This window comes from Myxocyprinus asiaticus, chromosome 35 (genome assembly GCF_019703515.2).
Source record: "Myxocyprinus asiaticus isolate MX2 ecotype Aquarium Trade chromosome 35, UBuf_Myxa_2, whole genome shotgun sequence".
NCBI classification, from domain to species: domain Eukaryota; kingdom Metazoa; phylum Chordata; class Actinopteri; order Cypriniformes; family Catostomidae; genus Myxocyprinus; species Myxocyprinus asiaticus.
Window position 1 is genome coordinate 20,268,509 of NC_059378.1, and position 16,429 is coordinate 20,284,937.

The window sequence follows — 16,429 nt, forward strand, 5'->3', positions numbered from 1 at the left end:
GCCACAAAAGATCACAGATTTGTGATTTCTTTCTGGCTAATAAGACTTGGAGAGCTGTATATTGTCACATTGAGGAAAACAAGCTACAGGTTAGTACAGCAGTCTAAAGCTAACAGACTTACCTGACTGGAGTACACTAGCATGGATCAGCACACAAAAAGTAAGTGAATACAATAGCGTGTCAAGCAGATAAGCTTTGTGACAGGGGCACAGTCACCCTGCACACTAGGACATCCAAACATGACTGTAATCATTCAAGGGTGCAATCAAGGAGCCTTATGGACCATTACACAAAACCCTAGTAGTGAAACTACTTGCGATTACGTTTAACAATCGCATGTAAATGACAGGTGCGATCAGCAATTTAGTCAATAATTTTTTTTTTTCAGGTCAGATCCACAAATAAGTTCAATCTATATCTGGCACATGTGTGTGTTGTTAACAAGCACAAATAATCAAGTCAAGGTTAGTAATGGATTGAGGATAGTACAGGTACATCACTATTAGAAGATTCAAAGGTGAGACGACAGATCAGGGAAATTCAGGCATGCAGTCCATTTAGAAACATCCAAAAACGTGGCAAGCCAACATATAAAATGAACAGGCAAGCTTCAGTGGAGCAAGCAACAGAACAGAAGCACAGACCATCACGACAAAGTATGTCTGAATGTCTTTCAGTGTCGTATGCTTTAAAATCAGAGAAACTGAAGAGTTTGTGCATTTAAAGGAATAGTACACCCAAAAGTAAAATCATTTTCTTTCTTCCATGGAACACAAAAGGCGTAATTGTGAAACATTTTTACGCTGTGAAAGTGAATGGAGACTTTATCAAGCTCCAAAAAAGCATCATAAAAGTAGTCCATATGACTACCTATGACTACTTTTGTGTCTTCCGAAGCCTTTCTGAAGCTAGCTTTTTGTGAAGAACAGACCTAAATTTAAGTCATTAATTTAAACATTTGCCCTCAAATCTCATTCACCTTTCCATATATTCAAACTTGAAAGCAAAAAATACATATATAAAAAAGTTTACTCAACCTCACGTCAAACTCTTTTGTATTCATGTATTATTTTGACTGGGGCTGGGCGATAAAACGATATTTATCTGAAAAAATAAATCCTCTATATCGATGATAAACTTTTGAGTAATTTTGTATGTTCTACATCTAAACGATCGGATCAGGAACATCTTACTAACAACACTGGCTGAAATCATGAAATCAGCCATTTGGGAAGTATTAGCAGGTTAGCGGCTACCTCGCCCTGTTGTCATAAAAAACCAGTAATGAGGCTTGGTAGCCACCAGCTAGCTATCCGGCTAATATGATATCATTGTGTATCGAACAAGACAGCAATGACAAGGCAATATAGCTACTGACAGAACACAACAACAACTCCGACATCAACACCATATCTGTTTATTTAATTACTATTTAGTAAAAAAAAAAAAAAAAATATCCATAGCGCCTTGTCACAGACAAGGATGTATTTCTTCTTCTAATGATGCTTATAGGCAATCTTGTTGGCAATCCAGTTTATGGTACATTACCGCCACCTACTGAGCTGAAGTGTGGAGCGTCACTAGAAAGTCTTTCAGTGGAGACAAACGTCAGCTGAAGACGATGAAATTGGCGAAATTGAATTGAAAAGAGGCCACACACCTTATGTAGAATTAAATCCCAAGCGTATATTTCTTGAACTTCAAATTACCCTGTGCAGTTAACGCGTAAACAAGCAAGTTGTTTCCATTCATTCTTGAGGTCTAACAAATATGTGGAATGCATTTCCTTCCCCATTGATGGTATGAAATGTATATCGTGATAAATACTGATACTGAACGAAAAAAAATGTGATAATATTTTTGGGCCACATCGCACAGCCCTAATTTTGACCATTTTTATTTTTGGGTGACTATTGCTTTAACAGATGTGTAGTGGGAACACATTGAGCATTTGAGAATGTGCCACCTACCACACTCACAGCTTTAACTAATATTTCATCCTTAACATGTCAAACTCCCAAATTGAGTTTGAGACCATGCTATACATACACACAAACACTTACACATGCACAGAAAAAGCAGATTAATCTGCACATTTTGGAAGCAAAACAGCTAGTTTATCCTAATCTATTCTTCTGCAGAGGCTTCCTTTGGACCACATATCTTATTTCCTTTCTCAAATGGCCTTAACCCCATTTAATGTGGTGTGAGTTGTGTGTTTTTTTTTTTCCATAGGAGGTTTTATTCAAAGACCCCATCCATTAGAACAGAAGCAGCAATACATTAAGATTCCATGAGCAGTGCACACCAGGGCCTCAATCTTTGTGCTCTAAGACTGAGCAAAGTTCATGTTTTTGCCTACAGCACCAGCAGGCTGGGTGACTCATGGGGAGGCAGCGGACCTGACACTAGTTGACTCATTCCCCTCGGGATCACTGCCACTATATGCATTAGATCTGGTTGACATGCGTAGGTGTCTTTTTTCACGCTTGGGCAATACATGCCACAATGTCAGATCACCAGAGGGTATTTCCAGAAAAAGAGATTTTGGGCACTGTTTGAATGGAGAGGGCAAAGGATACGATCAGTGCCGGGAAACAGGGTCCGTCCTGTGAGGAGCTCAGCCATTATGCAGCCCACCGACCAGATGTCCACTACAACACAAAACAAAAAACATGTTCTCATTCGTGGAAACTATATTTAAAAAATGGCATTTACTTTCTTTTGATCAGTGCAAATTATTCTAAATAAAAACTCATAATCTTTGAAGTGTGGAACTGGCGATAGATAATTGAATAAGGTGGTAATGTGGTCACAACGTGGTCCCCCCGGGCCTCCCCTCTAGAACCGCCACTGCTGTTGAAGCTTATATTGTTTGTCAGGCTTTAATGAATCGAACATTTCTTATGTGTACCGATCGCAATGTGTTTGTAAGTTTCGTTTTTTTCAGTGAAGTTGCTGTAACAATCTTACTAATATTCATGAATTCTGAGTATTTTATAACATTGCAGCAGTTACAAATTCCTAAATTGTGTGACTCTAAAAGTGTAGGCCAATAAATATTTGGAGCAATAAATCTGTGTATGGACACTTGCCATTTTATCATTTTAGCAGATGTTTAAACAGATCTAAAAGACACTATATGTACAAGGTGGTTCCCCATGAATTTATGCCAATCTCAAGTTTTCATATTTCATAGCACAGTAATGTTTATTAATTTGTTTAGTGTGTAACCATCTCTCTGTTGTAACTTTACTTCCAAATAAATGATTAAAAATTTATTATTTTAATTGTTATTTTGCATATTTCTCCATATTATTTTCATGTTCAATAAAGTATTTCATCATTAAATCCTTGTTTTGCGTTTTTATATTACAGTCTTTTATTGTTTGCAGTGCATAGGCCTACAGTCCTGTTGTAGTATTACAGTTCACTTGCATTGTCCACAGAGGCTATAGACTGTAATATAAAAATAGTGTCTTCAATTGGACTCATATCAGCCATTTCACGAGATTGCCCTCTTAAAATGATGTGTAATACAATACAAACATTAATGTGTATTGTATAGTGAATAAAATGCTTTAATAATAATATTAATATATAATTAAGAGTGTTGTTTATCTTTCAAAGTAATATATTGTTTCATTTTTAAGCGAATAACATAATATCAACATGAAAATAGCTCTGGCTACCACCCCTGGGATTCGCCAGGTCTCCTAAGCAACCAAATTGGCCCGGTTGCCAGGGAGGGTAGAGTCACATGGGGTAACCTCCTCATGCTCGCTATAATGTGGTTCGTTCTCGGTGGGGCACGTGGTGAGTTGAGTGTGGTTGCTGCGGTGAATGGCGTGAAGCCTCCACACGCGCTATGTCTCTGTGGCAACCCGCTCAACAAGCCACGTGATAAGATGTGCGGGTTGACGATCTCAGACGCGGAGGCAACTGGGATTCGTCCTCCGCCACCCGGACTGAGGCGAATCACTATGCGACCACGAGGACTTAAAAGCACATTGGGAATTGGGCATTCCAAATTGGGAGAGAAAAAAAAAATGAAAATAGCTCATCCTGACTCTGCTCTGCAGGTCATCTCCAAGTCCAAGTCCATCTCCAAAACCATGAGATTCATCCCCCAGAAGAGCAGTGCCTAATCACAACTGACGCAAAGTGTTCCTCCGCAAGTAACTTGCCGTTTTATGTTTCGGCCGCTCAAGGGCCAAAAGTTACATAGTGTAGCATTAAGGTTCAATTAAAGCCAGTAATGGAACACAAAAGCTAGTTTATTTATGAATTGACAAGTGAGGATTCTGGGTAATCCTGACCTGTCATGTTGTAGTGCATCCAGTTGAGCATGATCTCTGGGGCACGGTACCATCTGGTGGCTACGTATCCCGTCATCTCATCGTCTGTAAGTCGTGCCAGCCCGAAGTCCAAAATCTGCACATTTATAGATATCAGAGCCAACAATTAGTCATAAAACAGATGAGACTTATCAGTACTCCTATTACCTTGTGTGTGCCTTAGTGTTTTCCCAACTATAAACCAAGTGTTGGTCAACAGAGGATAATTATAACAGATGTGACAGTGGAAAAAGCATCAGATGATCTTGGTAAACAGTGCATGCTCTGATAAACATGTCCTCACCTTAAGTTCACAGTCTTCATTTACAGCCAAGTTACTGGGTTTAAGATCCTATACAATAGGAAAAGATGAACAGACAGACAAAATGAGTGGCACACATTAAATATGCATCACATTTGACTACAAATCCCTTCAGAAGCACTAATAAAAAGTCATCCAGAGAGCCAAACTGAGGTCACCACAGAAATAACCTTGATTAGAAAGAGTAAAGGCCTGTTTACACAAGCAGTGGTGCAGATGAAACCCTTAAACCAAATATGTTTACCTGTGCAAAACCAGCAATAAAACTCACGCTCCGTACTAATGAGAAAACTAATTTCCGCACTGACGAACAGCTCTGTAAGTCTGAATCAAATTTGTTTTTCCAACATCGGTGGTGTGCTGTTTTTGCATCCCCAGACTAATCTTGATGAGGAAATAAATAAATCTCCTTTAAACTTAATGTCTAAACTAGGAGCTCTGTAGTTTGTAATGACGATAAAGGCAAGTCTTCCCAGTGAATCTTTTTTCCCCTAGAATATTACCCCAGACACAATAACTGAGGCATTAACAGCAACATCGCAATTAAAAAAAAAATTATTGTTAGCTTCCAAATCATAACACTGCCTGCCTTGAAACAGCACAAGAGACTATTTACAAGTAATACACCACATTAATGATAAATAAATCTAAATCTAATGGAGAGAAAGCATTGTGTACTCACCCTGTGGATGATGTCTGCTGAGTGAATGTACTGTGGGAAGAGAAAGACAGATGAACTCAATTAAATCAAACACAAAGATCAATGAAAAAGAACATCTAAATGAACCACACTTAACAGAAGAACAAAACTACTTTATACAGCAGTATTAAGAACACTACAAGGTTATCTCTTAAAATAACATCAGAAAGACTGAATTACTGTACACTGTAAACCCTAATACTTAAAATAATTAATTGTTTTGAATAGGGAAAAATTAAATCACCCAAATTAGTTCAAATAAATTAACCTTAATGAGCATTTAGAACTTTCTCTTTCTTTTGAGTTCACGAAACTGACACCATTTAAGTAACCTGAATTGTTTTAATTGTTTTTTAGTTTAATGAACTTGTCTCTTTAAATTTACAGGAACTTAGATTTAACTGAAACTGGGCAGGGGATTTCTTTTTTCCCAGCATGCTTTGCATGGCACTCAACAGTGTTATATGCTAGCGTTCACTTTACTAGCTAATTCTAGCTAGGTTTCCTCTACTTGAAATATTTAAGCGGAGACTACTTGTTAATTTTAAGTTCAGCCAGAGAGTTAAACTTTAAGTTAGGTGCCATCAAAATGAATGAGTTAGCTTACTCAATACTTCAAGTTAAAGGAATGTTCCGGGTTTAATACAAGTTAAGCTAAATCAACAGCATTATTGGCATAATGTTCATTTCCACAAAAATTAATTTCGACTCGTCCCTCCTCTTAAAAAAAAGCAAAAATCGAGGTTACAGTGAGGCACTTACAATGGAAGTGAATGGGGGAAATAAAAGTGAACATTGCCAATTTTTGGAGGTTTTAAACACAGAAATGTGAAGCTTATAATTTTATAAAAGCATTTGCATTAATTCTTCTGTTAAAACTTGTGTATTATTTGAGCTGTAAAGTTATTTAAATGGTCCTTTTTACAATCAATTTAGGGTTATAAGGTTTGTTGACATTGCATCATCATGGTAACAAAATTGTAAAATTGGCTATAACTTTACACAGAAAAGGTTTAAGTGATTTTATCACATTAAATAAATGTAAATATGTACATGTTTGTTTAAAATGTATGTTTACACACATATTCTTTATGTCTTGTGGTTATACTTTTGAAAAAGTGAGTATTTTACAGTTAAAAAATTTGCCCCATTCACTTCCAATGTAAGTGCCTCACTGGAACCCAGATTTGTGCTTTTTTTTTTTTTTTAAAGGAGCAATGAGTCGAAATTAATTTTTGTGGTGATCAACATTATGCCACAAATGCTTTTGATTGAGCTTAACTTGTACTGAACACGGAACATTCCTTTAAGAGCATTCCTTTGAGTAGTACAAAATAAAAATCTGACAGTTCTGCTTACTTAAACATTTCACTAAATGTTTTTGAGTTCTGCTAACTTATTCGGGTTTACAGTGTATTTGTATAGCAGAATGATAAACATCAGCCTGAAAGGAAGCTTAAAAGTGAGTCACTATCAACTGCTCTTGTATGGAAATCAGAGAATCGCAACATTCTTTAATATATCTCCTTTTTTTGTTCTGCAGTCGAAAGAAAGTCATATGGGTTTGAAACTACATGAGGGTGGGTAAATGATGGCAGAATTTAAATTTTTGGATTAACTATTCCTTTAAATCAAATTAAATCAAGCTAGTAAAAAAGGCCTAACCTTCAATCCCCGTAGGATCTGGTAAATGAGGAACTGGACGTGATCATCTGTCAACTTCTGACACTTCACGATATTGTTGAGATCTGCACCCATCAGGTGAGTCACCAGGTACCTGTTCAACAAAGCAAGTGATCATGACACAGCAACTTCAGTTAATGGGAGTGCAAATCAACTCTTTCAACTTTGTAAAGTAAACAGCAGCTAAATTTCAAATAGGCCTTTACTATAGTTTTGGTGCTGAAATAAAATAGCAGAGCTTCATCTTTATTATTTTTCACACTTAAACCATCACTCTAGCAGACCACTGGATAATACATGCATAGTGCACTAACTCAGAAAAACCAATCAAAATGGAAAAAGGGTCAGCTATTAGTCCCGACTGACATCCAGCACAACCAATCAGCCTGAAGCCCCACAAATGGGAACACTGGAATGTGTCTGGTGCGGGGCCAACTGGGTACAATGTTGCCTGCTGAAAGCTCTGCTGAACTGTGAAAGGAATCCAAACAGCTCCCGTTTGACCCAGCCATGAGCACGATCATTAACCTTAACATGCATGAACGCCTTGCTGCGCTGCACTCTCGTAACACTTGAGGCAAACACTCTGGGTACAACTACTTAATGATGGTGAAAATGCTTTCCAATAAAGGTGAGCACTTATGCAGAGTGCATAAAGGTTTGCATAGTAGACACTTAGTGTGTACAGTGCAACTATATGGATATAAGCTGTTCAGAAATATCTCTTGCCAAATGTGCCCCTCTTATTCTTTAAGAGATTTTGGAGGCAGGGGTATTTATAGGAGTATTATAGTATTTTTAGCTCTAGTTTCCATGCATCTTGCAGTGCTTCTGCAAGAGGTTGACACAGATATGCAGAATAGTGCTGCCCTTCGTCCTCTGTATGTGTGTGTGCATGTGTGTAAAACTACCAGCTCCTGTTTCCACTCTCCATACGCCAAACACAACTCCACACTGGGGCTGTTGTTCGAGGGAAACTCGCTCTCTGTCTCTCTTCCTCTCTCTCCCTGCAGTTGTGACCTCAGATGGCTCTCTCACCCAACTGAAATGAGCTATACTGAGACTGGGCTCAACATTTAGGCAGTATACGAGACAGTAGCAAATAACAGCAGTCCCGAAGGGCATGACTACATGCTTAGACCAGTGGTTCTCAACTGGATTTGCTTCAGGACCCAGATTTTACATTGTCCAAATTGGACAGTTGTCCATGCCTGCCCAATTGGCTAGCTCCTCCAAAGTGACAAAGTTGCACCAAAATAACATAGTTTGATTTGACACACAGTCTTTGATGCCAACAACAAAAGATATGGGAAGAGTAGGGAATGGCTTCAAAAGGCACTTAAAAGCGATACTAGACCAGGGGTTAAGTTTAGTGTCAAAAGCCTTAAAAATACCTTAAGGCAAATGTATCTATAATTATCTATAATTCACTCTTTTTTTAATGTGTTGAATGTTTTAAGAGTTGGTTTTATGAGGCAATAATAGTTTGCAGATTACTGCCCATGTACTATAAGGAAATTATGCTGAGTGGATAAAGCCCTGTTGCCATGGTAACTATGAATATTCCCAACACGTGCATGACCACGATGTTCTTTCTCCCACTTCTGTAGCAGAAGAAATCTGCCTGGAAGTAACCATGGCTGCTTTTCAACTATCGCTCTGACAACTGGATACAAGGCATTTGAATGTTACCAGATTTAACATGTCCTTCAACACAAAGTGGGCAAATCATCTGTGTTAAAGGAATAGTTCACCCCAAAATGAAAATTCTGTCAGAATTTACTCATCTTAATGTCATCATAAACATGCATAACTTTTCTTATGCAAAACACTAAGAAAGATTTTTAGAAGAATATCTCAGCTCCGTAGGTCCATACAATGCAAGTGAATGGTGGCCAGAATTTTGAAGGTTGAAAAAGCAAATAAAGGCAGCACAAAAGTAACCCATACAACTACAGTGGTTAAATTCATATCTTCTGAAGCGATATGACAGGTGTGGGTGCGAACAGATCAATATCCAAGTCATTTATTTACTATTAACCTCAACTTTCACTTTCTTCTTCTTTTGTTTTTTGCAATTCGCATTCTTTGTGAATATCACCACCTACTGGTCAGAAAGGACAATTTATGGGAAAAAAAGAACTTAAATATGGATCTGTTTCTCACCCACACCAATCATATTGCCTCAAAAGATATGGATTTAAACACTGAAGTCGTATTCTTCTAAAAATCTTTGCTTGTGTTCGGCAAAAGAAAGAATGTCATACACATCTGGGATGGCATGAGGGTGAGTAAATTATGAAAGAATTTAAATTTTTGGGTGAACTACCCCTTTAAAGTAGTCCATGAGATTATGCACGATAATGACGAAAAACGATCACAATTGTTGATCATTTCCCTTGATTCTATCATTGCGATTATTCAATTTGGTTAATAGAGTTTACATTAAAATACTTATTTTGTGTGGGGCAACTGCATGCCATATTTATGTAGGCTACACATCCAAAACAAGCTATGAACGGTGTTCCCTAATTAAAATGTTTTAATTGCATGAAAAATAAAGTGTTTTTTTTGAATAAATTATACACAGTAAGTGAGCATTACTGATAATGCCTTTAGAATAATTTAAACACCTCTGATTTGCCCTTGCATTTATGCAAGCAACGGACCAAAAACTATGATGTACAGTGCATTCAGAAATTTCAGTACAGTGCATTCACACATTTTGTTATGTTGCACACTTATACTAAAATGCTTTAAATGATTTTTTTTCCCCCCTCACATCAATCTACACTCCATACCCCATAATGACAAAGCAAAAAACAGATTTTTGATAACTTTGCAAATTTATTAAAAAGAAAAAACTGAAATATCACATTGACATAAGAATTCAGACCCTTAACTCAGTACTTAGTTGAAGCACCTTTGGCAGCGATTACAGCCTCAAGTCTTTTTGGGTATGATGCGACAAGCTTTGCACACCTGGATTTGGGGATTTTCTGCCATTATTCTCTGCAGATCTTCAGATCTTCTCAAGCTCTGTCAGGTTGGATGGGTACCATCGGTGGACAGCCATTTCACGTCTCTCCAGAGATATTCAATTGGGTTCAAGTCCGGGATCTGGCTGGGCCACTCAAGGACATTCACAGAGTTGACTCTTGTGTTGTCTTGGCTGTGTGCTTAGGGTAATTGTCCTGTTGGAAGGTGAACCTTCAGCCCAGTCTGAGGTCCTGAGTGTTCTGGACCATGTTTTCATTAAGGATATCTCTGTATTTTGCTGCATTCAGCTCTCCTTCAACCTTGATCAGTCCCCCAGTCCCTGCCGCTGAAAAACACACCCACAGCATGATGCTACCACCACCATGCTTCACCACTGGGATGTTATTGCACAGGTGATGAGCGGTGCCTGGTTTCCTCCAGACATGATGCTTGGAATTGAGGCCAAACAGTTCAATCTTAGTTTCATCAGACCAGAGAATCTCGTTTCTCACAGTCAGAGAGTCCTTTAGGTGCTTTTTTTTTTATGCGTCTTGCACTGAGGAGAGGCTTCCGCCTGGCCACTCTGCCTTAAAGCCCAGGGGCCGGATTCATAAAAATGTTCTTAAGAAAAAAAATGAAGAAAGTTCTTAGGATAAATTATAAGAAGTTCATAAGAACGTTCCTAAGTGCAATTCTTGAAAAATTCCTAAGAATTTTTTTTTCTTAAGAATAAAAAGACAGGCTTTGATGTTGTCTGATCAGCCTGCTAATGGAGTTGCCTTGTCTAATAGCCTACAACAAATTCAATACTTCAACACTATTAAACTGTAACAATAAATGTATCTTTTAACCTTTTTTTTTTTTTTATGTAGCAAGCACCTTGCAATTGTTTTGAATGTAAAGTGCGTGAGATGTGTTAGTTTAATCGTCAAAGGAGAATTTACTTGCTGCTAACCATTTGATAACTTTTAATTTGACATGGAAGAATAGAAAAGAAACAAAAACTTCAGCAGACAAGAGCTGAGGAAATTACAGCAAGGAAAAAGTTCTCCTTGGGAAGCTTGATGATAATATCATGTCGGAAAGTATGAGGCGGGTAAATGGGAAAAGGTGGTGGAGGCTGTCTCTGCTGTGCCCAACTCCGATAGGGATGTGGATAGGGGGATGTGGAAAGTCTCAGCTTTCTAATGTTATAATTATTATGTTTCTATGAACTCTAAAGATCGTGGAGAGCACTATATACAGCGCATCCATTTGAATTAGCATGATTGGCCACCACTTTAATAAGCTTTAAAACAACATTTATTGTTTGAATTTGGTGATAACATTTACATGGTTTGAAAGCTGAAAATAAAAATATAATTAAACACAAGTCAAAAATGTTTTAATTGGTCTAAAATAACATTTCTACGTAAACAGCCCACTGCGACATGAAAACCCCAGTAAATTCATTAAACATCTTACCTTTTAGAATTTAAGACAACTGTGAGGTTATCCTAACTTTAAGATGTTATTTACAACCATGTTTAAGAATTTTTTTTTCGAGAATTTGAACAATCTTAAGAAAAAAGGATAAGAACTTAAGTTTATTCGGGAATACAGAATATTCTTAACTTTTTTCTTAACTTAACAAGTAAAAAGAAAATGGTAGTTAAGAAGAATTTCTTCTAAAGAACGTTTTGTGAATCCAACCCCAGATTGGTGGATGTCCTGTCCTGATGGTTGTCCTTCTGCAAGTTCCTCCCATCTCCATACATGATCTCTGGAGCTCAACCAGAGTGACCATCGAGTTCTTGGTCACCTCTTTTACCAAAGCCTTTGGCTGGGCAACTAGCTCTAGAAAGAGTCCTGGTTGTTCCAAACTTCTTCCATTTAAGAATTATGGAGGCCACTGTGCTCTTGGGAACCTTCAAAGCAGCCAATTTTTTTTTGTAGCCTTCCCCAGATCTGTGCCTCGACACAATCCTGTCTCTGAGCTCTGCAGGCAGTTCCTTTGACCTCATGGCTTGGTTTTTGCTCTGATATGCATTTTCAGCTGTGAGACCTTATATAGACAGGTGTGTGCCTTTCCAAATCATGTCCAATCAATTGAATTTGCCACAGGTGGACTCCAATCAAAGTGTAGAAACATCTCAAAGATGATCCAGAGCAGAGGTTTTCAATTGGTGAGGCGCACCTCCCCTGGGGGGCGTCAGAGAGGCGCAGCGCGGGGGAAAAAAAACCGTAACGGTTCACGTCTGTTCACATCTGTCCTGCTAGCTTGCGTGTTAAAGTGCGTGTTATACATATACGTGTTGCAAAATGGATCGATTTGTAGTGTCTACAATACAAAAGTCTACAGGAGAGGAGGCAGATTCCCCTCACCTCCACTTACTTATGTGAGTGCGGGTTTTCCGCTTTGACCCTGCTTAAAAGCAAATACCAATCAAGGCTGCAGGTGGAGGATGATTTACGTTTATTCCTTTCTACCGTGCAGCCCCGCATCGATCACCTGTGCGCATCAAAAAGTCGGACTCATTGTTCCCACTGATGTAGGGGCGATGAAAATGAAGAAGCAAAATTGGCAAATCAATTTTTATTTTATTTTTATTTTTTGCTTAACGTAGTCCTATATGGAAGTGATTTTTACGCATTTGATAATGTTACAACAGCGCTGTCCATCTTGCTGATGTTGTTTGATGTTTTCAAAGTTGAATTGGCTTAAGTAGCCTAAAATCTCCAAAATAGCTCTTATTCAATTGAGATAACGTTAGTAGCCTGTGGCTGTTAATGAACATGTTTCCTGTTTAGTTATTTGACTGTCGAGGGTTATCTGTTCAGTGATTAGAAAACGGAGCTGTCCATCGTGCTGATTTCGTTCTATGTCTGATTTTGTTGGCTCTTTGGTTATAGGGCTGTTGAGAATACTGAGAATGTGGTAAAAATGTGTTGCAAAGTATGTTCACAATATGTTTTAAAAAGAAAGACAAACATGTTTTAAATGTTTTGAAAAAATATAACCTATTTCAAAGTGAAACAATTTAAAATGGAATGTTGATAGCTTAATAAAAAAAAATATGTATACTGAGGAAACTTATTTTGAGTGGAACATAGCCTAAAAGCAATACTAATAATAGTATTACTACTACTACTACTACTAATATTAGTAGCCTAGTAGTACCAATAATAATAGCCTAATTAGTGGTTGTGGAAGTGTTGGTTGGTTGGTTGGTTGGTTGGGGGGGGGGGGGGGTAATGGCTGTCTTCAAGTTATCTAGGCGGAGGCTCACTTTCACCCAATTTGAAAACCCCTGATCCAGAGAAATGGGATGCACCTGATCTCAATTTCAAGTGTCAGAGCAAAGGCTCTGAATACTTATGTCAATGTGATATTTCAGTTTTTTCTTTTTAATAAATTTGCAAAGTTATCAAAAATCTGGTTTTTGCTTTGTCATTATAGGGTATGGAGCATAGATTGATGTAAATAAAAAATACAAAAAAAGTGCTGAAATTTGACACTATATATACACACTTCTTTTCTTGTTAAAATGTATTTATTTCCATCTTGGGAAGAAAACAAAACAATATGTAGCAACATAATGCTTTATTAACATTTTCCAAACAAAGCCTTCCACAATATAAACATAGAAATGCACTAAAATATCACCAATTCAAGTCAAATCAAACGTTTCCCAAAGTCTAAGTGGGAGTTTGACTAATTGAAAGAACTAGTTCCCACATAGGTTGCATGTTCATTGCAATGGGCATTAAATCTCTTAAACTCTCATCCTCCACAATATTAATCTGCCAGTAGACTGGCTATCCGCTTTGTTATAGCAATCGTGAAGCTGCATTCATGATTCGCATTAGGGCAGCAACACCAGCGTTGAGCGGCACTTTGAACTCACTATGCACCTTACATAGAAATCAAGTATTTTTCAGCCTGTCACAAGTCCCATCTGGCAAAAAACTGTGGCAACTGCACATATAGCTTTTTGTTTTTCCAAACTGCGTCTTTTACTGCATGTCAGACTGCATGATTTGACCCGATATGCTCATATTGGTTCTTCATCAGACAGCCATCAAAGGAGCAGTCACACTGCAGGACTGCAAATTAAAATTTCTGACACTGTAAGAACTTTGTCAGGTGGGGCTGGGTAAAAATATTGATTTTCTGATTAATCATGGTCTTCATTTGAATGATCCCGATGTCAATTCTAAAATCCCAAGATCAATATTTTACTCTGTGCGCAACCCTCTGTAATGCGAGTAAATCACTCGTACTCTATATGTGTCCAAATTACGTGTTATGAAACAAAATATTTCTGTGAATAGCCACTGCCTGGTGAATTTTCAGATGTCACTCGCCAATGATTGAGCAAAGCAAAGAGATCCTTTCACTGTGTGTTGGGAGAAAAGGTTTGGTTTGAATGTGTGTTTGTAATGTGTGTCCAAAGACGAGATCCTCACAATCCATTTGTAATTGAATAATGTCACTTTTAATATCCTTTCTGTTCCTTACAGTCAGTTGTTGATAAAAAACAACAAAAAAAGAAACATTTAATTCTAATCACACATAGCACGAATGCAGAAAATAAGCCGTGCAACCTCACTCTCTTTAATATGCGCTCAACCAAAACACTTCGTGTGAGGCTTCCTGAACTGCTGCCATTCTTAAAGAGACAGTACTGTTTTAGCACTTGTTCTACATAGCAATGTAAACAGTACAAACTATGAATGAAAACAATAAATATGTATACTATATGAACTATATCCACTCACTCAACACTATGGTCCTAATAAAGTGCCTGACATGGTCTTATGCTGCTGTAGCCCATCTGTCTCAAGGTTCGATGTGTTGTGCATTCTGAGATGTTATTCTGCTCACTACAATTGTACAGAGTGGTTATCTGAGTTGTCATAGCATTTCTGTCAGCTCAAACCAGCCTGGCCATTCTCCACTGACCTCTCTCATCAACAAGGCGTTTCCGTCCGAGGAACTGCCGCTCACTGGATGTTTTTTGTTTCTGGCACTATTCTGAGTAAACTGTAGAGACTGTTGTGTGTGAAAATCCCAGGAGATAAGCAGTTACAGAAATACTCATACCAGCCCGTCTGGCACCAACAATCATGCCATGGTCAAAATCACGGAGATACATTTTTTTCCCCATTCTGATGGTTGATGTGAAAATTAACTGACGCTCCTGACCTGTATCTACATGATTTTATGCTCTGCTGCCACACGTTTTGCTGATTTTGCATGAATAAGTAGGTGTACAAGTGTTCCTAATAAAGTGCTAAGTGTGTGTATAGTTCACTATAAACAGTATAAATATGCATCACTATATGTATATGTTACAAAACGTGGCAATGGCAAATACTCACACGTCATTGAATTCTTCTAGGCTGGTGGCAGTTGTGAAAGCATCGAGGAGGCCAATTACCTGAAACAAAACAATCAGGGTGAATCATGGTAGTATTACAAGATCCAGATCAAATCATTTCAAAATTATGCTCTAATCAAACACTATTTTATGAGCATACATTTCAACAACTTCCCCTAATTTAAATAGATTTGGATAAAAGCTTCTGCTAAATGAACAAATGTAAGTGTGCAACTGGAGGTGTGATGTACAATACATTGAAAAACTATAACATTAAAATATATATATTTGTCATTTCTGTGCCACTAGCATCACTGAAAAAAAACACACAAAACAAAACAGGTTTAATGAATACTCCTCTGTTTGCCATTGGTCGGACATACTGATACAGTACTGCGCCAAACTCACGCTATTGGTTGAGCCAATGTTTTAATCATGCCACAGGGCAGGGCGAAATGGCTACAAAAATTATATCTCAATATATTTCAGCCTATTGACGATATTTGATATATAACTCGATAATTATGTATTTGTTCTGAAATGGCTCAAAAGTGCTTTTTTTCCCCTCATGGAACCATCATTTCATCCAACGTAGATTCAATATTTTCAAGGCATTTAATAAAAACTATTTAAAATAATGAAGACATGTTTCCCACAGTTTTTCACTAAATAAACATAAGGAAAAATGAGATTTAATCATTTTCATTAATATGCACTTTTTTATTTATATTTTATATACGATACATAGTAGCTTAATAAAAAGCATTTATTTTTTGTGAATGAACAAGGTGTGCAAAAACTACTTCACTCACTTATTTTTTGGAACCCAATTGCATATATATTAAATTACAACAGTGTGACCCAGTCATGGTTACTTTTATAATATAACACTGAATTAACATTATTATTTTGAGGATTAGATTTGTTTTATATACAAGTAATATATTTCTGTCCTATTTACTTTACCTTCACCTGGAGCTTTTATTTTGACACCCCCTACGTGCATTGTGCATCTGGTGAAACGCACTCATCTCCTCCTTTTCT

General features: G+C 37.5%; 1 protein-coding gene across 2 annotated transcripts in view; it reads right to left on the bottom strand.

Moving 5' to 3' along the window:
* The window catches only part of LOC127426324 (mitogen-activated protein kinase 14B), a 45,915-nt gene that overhangs the window by 12,351 nt on the left and 17,135 nt on the right, over positions 1–16,429 (bottom strand). For both annotated transcript variants that reach the window (XM_051673071.1, XM_051673072.1), the window contains exons 3-8: positions 15,387–15,445; positions 7,026–7,137; positions 5,343–5,372; positions 4,643–4,690; positions 4,321–4,435; positions 2,584–2,655 (exon numbers count right to left, since the gene is read on the bottom strand). In XM_051673071.1, the coding sequence (XP_051529031.1) occupies positions 2,584–2,655; positions 4,321–4,435; positions 4,643–4,690; positions 5,343–5,372; positions 7,026–7,137; positions 15,387–15,445 (436 nt within the window). The remainder of the gene's footprint in view (positions 1–2,583; positions 2,656–4,320; positions 4,436–4,642; positions 4,691–5,342; positions 5,373–7,025; positions 7,138–15,386; positions 15,446–16,429) is intronic.